This window comes from Salvia miltiorrhiza, chromosome 1 (genome assembly GCF_028751815.1).
Source record: "Salvia miltiorrhiza cultivar Shanhuang (shh) chromosome 1, IMPLAD_Smil_shh, whole genome shotgun sequence".
In the NCBI taxonomy this organism is placed as follows: Eukaryota; Viridiplantae; Streptophyta; class Magnoliopsida; order Lamiales; family Lamiaceae; genus Salvia; species Salvia miltiorrhiza.
Window position 1 is genome coordinate 41888200 of NC_080387.1, and position 9357 is coordinate 41897556.

General features: G+C 34.4%; 1 protein-coding gene and 1 long non-coding RNA gene across 2 annotated transcripts; one reads left to right on the top strand and one right to left on the bottom strand.

The window, feature by feature from the left end:
* Positions 1 to 667: 667 nt before the first annotated feature.
* Positions 668 to 4026, bottom strand: LOC131025362 (uncharacterized). Its single transcript, XR_009102160.1, has 2 exons — positions 3611 to 4026; positions 668 to 1484 (listed from the first exon to the last, which is right to left on the bottom strand). It is a non-coding gene; the product is annotated as an uncharacterized LOC131025362 (long non-coding RNA).
* Positions 4027 to 6140: 2114 nt separating this feature from the next.
* On the top strand, positions 6141 to 7103 carry LOC131025367 (protein INAPERTURATE POLLEN1). The gene has a single exon (XM_057955103.1). It carries the CDS (start codon positions 6233 to 6235, stop codon positions 6998 to 7000), a length of 768 nt encoding a protein of 255 aa, XP_057811086.1. The 5' UTR covers positions 6141 to 6232; the 3' UTR covers positions 7001 to 7103.
* Positions 7104 to 9357: the final 2254 nt, after the last annotated feature.

Sequence of the window (9357 nt, forward strand, 5' to 3'; positions counted from 1 at the left end):
GAGAGTTAGTAATGTGTCTTAGCTCATTATGCGATAGCTAGCTGATTACATAAGTCACACTCGTCGCTACGAGCAATGACTCACGTGATCTATCATCAAATAAGGCAATAGTCGATTCGGTGTTCTGTCACTCGTGAACAACCTGAATGAAGAACTATGCCTGCTTCAGTGATTCGTGCGTGGCACTCCACTTGCACTGCTTTCATGGGATTCTCTTTTTCTTTCTTAGCTCTTCACCATGGCTATAGTGAAATATAACTGAGTTTCTAGCTTCTATTGTTCTTCTCGTAACAGTGATCATGCATTCTTAACGCATCTAAGTTCATTGAGATATCTAATCAATCAATAAAGCATAAAACTTGAATGTAAGCATCAGTACATTCATATAAAACGTGAACTTCTCAATGTTTTAAAATCATTACCACCTTCTTTCTTGCTGAGCATGACGATGTGATGAAGTGATGAGCTTTGGCTGACTGACTCATATATACTAGTGATCATACTAGAAAAATGGGCTAACTCTAGGGTTCAGAGCAAATGAACTGCTCTGATACCACTCTGTCACGACCGGCCAAAATTAAGGATAATTAAGCCGGGAAATCGTGGCTAATGGAGGGAGTTTAGAAGCGGGGTAGAAAGGGGAATAATCAAACAAGAAAGGATCGTATTTCATCATTGTTAACAACATGGATATCTATAATATAACAGAGTTTTTGTCGTATAGACTCAAATAACTAACAAGTTCGGATAACTCCGACTTATCCAAAATAACATAAAACTTCTGAGTACACAGCGGAATAAGGTTCTGATTACATGTATGAAGACATGTAACCCTAGAGTTCATTAATACATAATAAGACAAAAGAGTCCCGCTCGTCACTTCATCACCATCGGCAGCTGCTTAACCTGCACATTTAGAAATATATGCAGGGCTGAGTACAAAAGTACTCAGTGGGCACATATGCCTACTATGAAATATAACATGCTTCGTAAAGTTGTAAATTGTCATGCCATCATAAACAGTACAGCAAGGGAGTTTTTCGCTAAAAAGGCCCAAGCTTACTAAATTCATTTGTGATTCTTAAAGTTCGTCTGCAGACTAAGTTCTCTTGTAATCTATCATATCTGGAACTGTGTGCCGGAGAGGTGGCCACCTCTCACGGTCACTTGACCGGCCAACCCGCTAGATGACTCACGGTCACTGGTGTACACTAGCCCTGGCAGGATAGCTATCAACTGCTCAGGACCCGAATTCGATTGCATAATAACTGGCAAAGCCACATCAGATAGATATCATACCAAACATTGAAACATTTATGGCAAGACAACATTTGAAATAATTTTCAGTTCAAAGATTTTGCAATGAAATAACTGTTCAAACATAACATTAAACTCATTTGATATATATGAAAGTAACCCACCTGATAGCAAAGCTTTGCTACAGATTAGTGACTCCTTGACGAGCTCTTATTCTTGCGCTCGACCTTTAATCCGAGAAAATAACGTAAGACTTTAAATCGAGGGAAAATTCTCAATTAAATGAGAATGCGTAATTAAACTATGCATGAATCTCGTATGCATGAACTATTATTCTGAGATAATAATCATGGAATTTCTATTGTTAATCCAGGCTATCGGATTTAAACAAAAGCTAAGTCTCGTCTCATGAAGCCGGATAATTAACAAAAATTAATCCGTTCTCTTCGGGGTGTTCTAATCCGTCAATTAAATAAACCCCGCTCCTCGTAGTCAATAGAAAATAAATACTTCAACTTATTCGCTTTATAATCTCATAATTAATCGGGCTTAATAAATAAGAACAAGTAATGTTATAAAATTAAAAAAATAAAATAAAATAAAAAGGCTCAACATAAGGCACATAAGAATCACAATCAAACATCATCAAAACATGCTCTGCTTTTACACTGACTCAACTTCAAAATTTAATCTGTTCTGACTCCGACATCTCCTGGACTCGAGACTCATACCGAAAGAAAGATCTTCGAGTCTAGTTTCATATAAAAAAAAATAGAGTCGAAAACTCCAAGTGGTTTGAGAGATATGACGTTTTTACCACGATCTACCATGTTCGGCAGTTTTGAACAATCGAAAACTTGTATTTTTGAAAAATAGTAAACGTTGTCAAACTGGGCTCAACTTTGGTGGATATCTAAATAACACAATAAGGTTAATACCATAAAAATTTGGAAAGCTAGATCACCCAGGAAGCTACTGAAATAAATGACTCTTTTCTCTGTTCTCTGAAATTCTCAGTAGTAATGTGCAGTTTAGGTTTTACATTTTAAAGAAGTATCATACGAAGTTGGAATGGCTTGAAATTTTACCAGGGTACTCAAGACTCATGTAGGGACTTGCTATAAAATTTTCAAAGCTGTTAGACATCGACAAACCGTCGATCACAGTAGGTCAGTAGGCCTACGAAATTCATATTTATAAGTCCTTAAAAATAATTTATATAAATCAAGAAATAATAGTTTAATCCCAAAAATATTCATTAAAAGTCCATCCTAATTTAAATAAAGAACGGACCTCATTTAAAATAAATAGTCCCAAACTTGTTACGCACATATACTAAATCTTTCACGAAACATCCTTTAAAATAAACTTTGATACATAGAAAATAATTCAACAACTTGAGCTCTTAAGGGGTTGTTTTACAACAGACACCAAATCTACCTCGGATCTCCAAATGAGGCTCCAAAAGACATTCTGGAAACTAGACATTTCAAGGATCATTCTCCAATTTGAATCGAATGAAAAACAATTCAAACGAGCAAGATATGCCCTCTCAAAGATGGGTATTTAACAAGCAAAAATCTGTAAATTTCATATTTCCAGATTACAACCAAGTCAGTGGGCTTTCTTTAAAAATTCATATCTCCCTTTACAAAACTCCAATGGGAACCCCAAAGGTCAATCTGGAAACTAGGGAGAGATCATAACACTCTCCAGTTGGATTTACTCTAAGAACCTTCATGGTTTAGAAGATATGACTATCTAAAGTTCAGTGCACAAAAAGAGTTCAAGTTTGGCAGATTCAGAACATAAATCGGAAAAACCACTTTAAGCTTCACCAAAAATTCTAAAACTGAACAAGTAAGTTCCCAACATGTCAGTGAATATTCAGTAGAAAGATAGGCTTGAGAATCAAATATTTAAGTCGGCCTTTTCCACCTCAAAGTCGTAGGTTTGTAAAATCTACTGGATGGTACATGGAATAAGAACTAGATTTCAAGAATTTATACCGGTTGTTTCCCTTACTCAAAAATGGTGAGGCCGATGTCAAAAGAAAGATACGGGAGTCTAGAGTGACATATTCAAGTTTCAAAGGTTTTCACCGAGTGAAACTTTACTTATGATCTCCCAAAGATTGTTTACCAAAAATGTATTCCAGATGGGCAGTGATGTTTACAAATTCATAAATAAATCATGCGAGCTCTAAATATTCTGAAATTTTACCAAAATATAGAAAATGTATGAAAGATGATACACAATTAATTTGGGAATTTTTGGGAACCGTTTGGATGGCTGGAATCGCCTTGCAAAACACTGCCGGAGCAGTGTGCTTATGGCAGATTCGCTGCCTTACCTCATGCACGGTTTTTCACCCAATAAACTCTAGCTTCGAGTGTTGGGGTACTACTGGACTGGAGCAGCTTGAAATCTTGGCAAAGTAGTTAAGCCAAGTCTTCCTTCTCTTTGTGATTGCTGGTGCGAAATGGAAGGAATGGGTGAAGTGTTGGAGTTGATGGGGAGCAAAGGTAGTGGAGATGGTGGGGAGCATAGGGTAGTGGAGTTGATGGAGTGGGGAACAAAATTAATGGAAAGAAAAAGAGAAGAAAAAGAAAGGAAAAAAAAATGTAGAGGAGAATTATTGATGTATTTTCTCTGTCTCGGTGATTCTGTAACTGTAAGATGGATCGTGTGCTCGTATATGCTTGATACTGTTTATTTAAATAAATCTCGTATTTCGACATGTGATTTCTCACTAAAATCGATAAATTATAAAATGAATCTAAATTAAATCCGTAGATTTAATTCGTTCGTTGCTCTGATATCTAAATTAAATCCGCAGATTTAATTAACTTCCTGAGTCGGAAATAATTCACGATCTGAGTAAAAATAAAATCAAATTCCATCTCGCTTAAATAAATAACGTGACTTTGCTAAGTCAGTTATAACTCTGAAATAATATCATTAACTGCTTTAACAATATAAATTCAGGATCATAAGCTGAATTCATATTAGGATAAAAACCGTTTTCATTCACTGATGAACAAAAATAAACACTCATTACTGGATTTAAAATATATAAAAGAGCGGGTCACTACAGGTATAGATTTGGATCTACGGATCTATTATAAGCATAGGGATCTATATGAACCCAACCCTATATATATATATATATGTGTGTGTATATATATATATATATATATATATATATATATATATATATATTTCAAAATTTATATAAATTAACACTGAAAAATATTGGCGACTTTAAATTTTAAATATTGGATATTTATATAAATTTATCTAAAAAAATATAAATTCACAAAAATAAAGGATATTTTTCACAGAACTATAAATTGCATGATATAAAAGAGCACTGTATAGATTGTAGCAAGTGGGCCCCGCAACTATATATATCATCCTATGAATTAGTGAACTTTCTAAATATAAATCAACTTTCCAAAAGTAGATGGAGTAAAAGAGCGGGAAATTTTTTTGGCTAGATAGACCAACTTTTATATATGTATAGATAAATTGCATGATATAAAAGAGCACTGTATAGATTGTAGCAAGTGGGCCCCGCAACTATATATATCATCCTATGAATTAGTGAACTTTCTAAATATAAATCAACTTTTCAAAAGTAGATGGAGTAAAAGAGCGGGAAATTTTTTTGACTAGATGGACCAACTTTTATATATGTATGGATAGATAGATTTGTATGCATCATTAATGGCTAAATTAAACCCATAGTTGATTTTAAGTATATATGCATAATTAGAGCCTGGGTATATAATCCATAGATGAACATGTATTTTGAAAGGAAGACTGTTGTATGCATAATTGGGGTTAAACAAATTTCTTTTTTTGATTGCTGCAGCCTGGCTAATCCAGACATCTTTTGCTATGTTCAAACATAAACTACTTTAGATTGTTTTACAATAACAAGATCAAGTCAATATGTGGAGAAATTTCATTAGTCACACATGCATGCATGCATCCATTTTTATAAGGCTTGTATGTTGTCCCATATGTGATAAGTGGCTTTTAATTTCATCCACAGTTTTTGGATGAGCAATTCATTTTAATTCCTTAATAGTCTATTAAGTTTTGGTAACTTTTGCACGTTATATTAACATGGATGAAAGATGCATGATTCGATCTTAATTAATTTAAGTAATAAGTCCAATGTCGATTTGATCATTTTTAATAGTCTATAGGCAAAATCCCTTCGCTAACTCCTTCCTCGAGTAAAAAACATAAATAAATCATAGAGCCGCTAGCTGTTCAGTTTTTCAACAATTTTGGTATTTATTTGAATTTTAAAAAATGGGTGATTATGCTTAAATACAAGATTTTTTGTTCATTTTAGTTTTGCATATAAATTTAAAAAAAATGCGTTCAAATATATGAATTTCAATAGTTGATTTTTTCATACTGTTATCAATTGAATACTAATTAAATTAATATCAAGATGGCTATATATATATACTATACTAAACAATCTATACAAGCGGCATAGTTAAAGGTATGTGTCATTCGATCAGTTAGTCAAGATGAGATTAATTTATTAGTTCAACTTGCCACAAATAATACTACTAAGTCATGAATATAGCAAGCACAAGAAAAAAAAATCAGAATAATTAAAATTGTATATATTTCAAAATAGAATTTTTTTTTCCGTCATGTATAAAATAGGAATCGAATCGAAATACGTGTTTGCAACTTCTTCCTTTAAATTTAATAATAAATATAAATCAAATATTCAAAAAAATTACGGGAAAAAGCTGTTTCTTGTATTGTACTGTAAAATTCCTAAAAGGACTTAAATTTTTTCCTTATCAGACATTATTAGTAGTTGAATCAGTTTGAGTTTCATTTTATAAATAAGTTGAATCGGGAGAATATTGACAACGATTCGATTCGCTCCTCTTTGGCCATTTCATCATTTCACATTTCAAGAAACCTCCAAATCAAGATGTTGAAAACGGCCCTCTTCGGGCGGAAGAAAGCGGCGGCGACGCCGTTCGCGGAGTTCTACAGCAACTGGTTCCAGACCCTTTCCGGCACCCTCCTACCCCAGCTCCGCTGCGCCCTCTCATCAACGGCGGCCCCTCCGGCCCTGCTGTCGATCCACGTGGAGGCCATGCACCACCACCTGCAGTCCTACTACGAGGCCCTGGACGAGGCGGCGGCGGCGGACGTGGCCCTCTGCCTCTGCCCCGAGTGGCGCAACGCCCTCGAGAAGCCCTTCCTCTGGTTCGGCGACCTCCACCCCTACCTCTTCACCAACCTCCTCCGGTCATTCCTCGATGATCAAGATTCCTCCGACAATGATGATGATGATGATCAAGAACCCCCCGTGGCGGCGGCGTGGCGGAGCCCGTCGAAGGTGCTGACGATGCGGGTGGACCAGATCGAGTGCGGGCTGCGGCTGATGGCGCCGGCGCTGGCGGCGCGCGGGCGGCAGGCGCAGGGGAATCTGATCAGGGACGTGGGGGCGGAGTGGGAGAGCAAGGAGGGGGTGAGGGCGGCGCTGGAGGCCGAGATGGAGGAGCTGGTCGGGGTGGTGGTGGACGCCAACCGGCTGCGGCGGAGCGTGCTGGCGGATGTGCTGAGCGTCACCAATGTGTATCAGGCGGCGCTGTTTCTTGAAGCCGTCGCCGCATTCTTGGTGGGGTTTAGAGATGAGGCTTTGCTTCACCAATTTGAAGACTGCGAGAGGCCCATCAATTCCTTTGATTAATTATGCAGCTTTTTAGGGTTTGTTAATTAGGGCTTCGAAATCATTTGCATGCTTGAAATTTCAGGTTTTTCTTTTCTTTCGACTTTGTGTATGTGTGTGTTTGTAGAGATTGTTGGTAGAATATTTTGCTATATGAAGTCTAATTTCTTGCTATTCTTGATGACTTTGGTGTATGAAAATTGATTTTAGTGGTACAAATTCTTGGTGTGTGTAGAGCTAAAAACTGAATCAAATTTTTTGATACTATGGAGAAACCTTAACTCTTAATCTCTTAAAGATGCAAAAAGTTATCGACGAAGAAATCCACTATGGAACAAATAGCCTCTAAAAACCCACAACATCCTTTCCAACTCTAGAAATTAAACATAATAAACACTAATGTAGCAATAATCATTCCAAACGATTAGTTTGAAAACGTGACAAATATTATTGGAGTAGTGGATGACGAGAACATAAATATTTTTTTGGTATTAGTGAAGAATTGACCCCAGCCCACGGCCCACTTGCCCGATTAATGCTTCAGGAGTAGTGAACATTATATCTTATATTTGGGCCGCCTTTACAAATGATAAAAAACAATAATTCAGCCCGTCGTCACTTCAACTCATACAGCCAGGGCACACCTGTTTTTTTTTTTTTGAAATTAAGAATACCTGTGTTTTAATAATACCTTTCCATTTTTACTTTTCTTCTTCCATTTTTGCAATAACTAGCATTTGCATCCCATATTCCCGTGCAATGCATGGGTTAATATTTTTTATTTTTATATTTATATAAAATTAATACTAATTCAATTATTATACTTATAAATATAATAAAAAAATTAATTTTAATTGAATATTGAAAAAATAAAAAAGAATTCACAATTATAAAATTTGATATTATGAAAAACAAAAACAAAAAAATAAGTTAAAAAAATAAAAAATAAAATACTAATTAAAAATAATTAAAAATATATTTAATCAAAAAAGATAAGAGATGATAGAGAAATTTATAAAATTTTAATATTTAAACAAATTTAATTTTTACATTTTAAATCAAATATTTTCATAAAATATGTCATATGAAAGCTCTTATCGTGATCTTTAATTTGATATCCGTATTAAATACTTTATAATTAATCGAATTTCACAATTTTAGAAAGAAAAATAACAACAAATAATAAGTTAAAGAAAATGAAAATAAGAAGAAAATATATAGTTTATACATAATCCTTCAATTTTATCATAACTACAAAATTGTCACTCAATTTTGGAATTGATTCAAATTAAAAACTCCATTTTTAATATAGTATAGATTCATGCAATATACCATTGTACCGGTATATACTAATATTTTCGTATGTACCGTTGTACCGATACAAACTATGTTCCTATATATTGGTATATATCGGAAATTGCGGTATATCGTACCATAATTTATTTTGTAATATATATATTTTTGTTTATGTCAAGTCTTGGGTTCACACAATTTATATGTATATCATACTTGTCTTGGATTTTCTGCCTACATACAGTATAATATATTTCCACACTTATGTGATGTAAAGGTCTCGCTTGTGTGCATCATAATATATTTTTCACTTTGTATAGTGTAGAGATTCCTTCCGCGTGTGGTATAATATATTTTTCACCTTTGTGTGGTATAAATGCATGTCCTGTCTGCATGCGGTGTAATGGTTTATTTGATGATATATATATATAGGGGAGGGCTAAAATAAGTACACTTCTTAAAATATAAAATAAGAATTATTTTTAGCCTTTAGATCATCAAGATCTACGGTTGATTCGTAACCCTGTTAGATGGATTTATGGTCCTGAGTTCGACTCCCAAAAGTATCAAAAATTTGTTTTTCACAATTCATACATTTATACAGTGAATTCATAAGTGGTCTACATAAAATTATACATTAAAAATTGCTCTTATTTCTTATTTTAAGATGTGTTCTCACGGTAGCCCACCCATATATATATAGAGGAGGGATCCAAGAGAATTATATTTTTCGAGAGAATGGAGAATAACGAATAAACCTATAAATTTTACGAACAGATCAGCATAACTAATGAACAGATGTATTCAGTAAATACAGTAAATATAATGAAAATCTTATTCGTACGGTACATTGATTTATTCATCGAAATTATTGACTTATTCATTATTTATTCACGCATTCTCCATTCTCAAAATATTTAGCATTCTCCATGGATCTTCTCCCTATAATATATATATATAGGTAGAGAACTGCATATAAGTAGAGAACGGATCTTCTCCATATATATATAGTGTTGCATAAGCTGCTTTGTAATGACTGAATAACGAAATTCAATTAATTAGATAGAATTTTCGCTCTCTCCAGG

Coding starts and splice junctions, on each gene's coding strand:
- LOC131025367 (XM_057955103.1), top strand. CDS start 6,233: ATGTTGAAAACGGCCCTCTTCGGGCGGAAGAAAGCGGCGGCGACGCCG.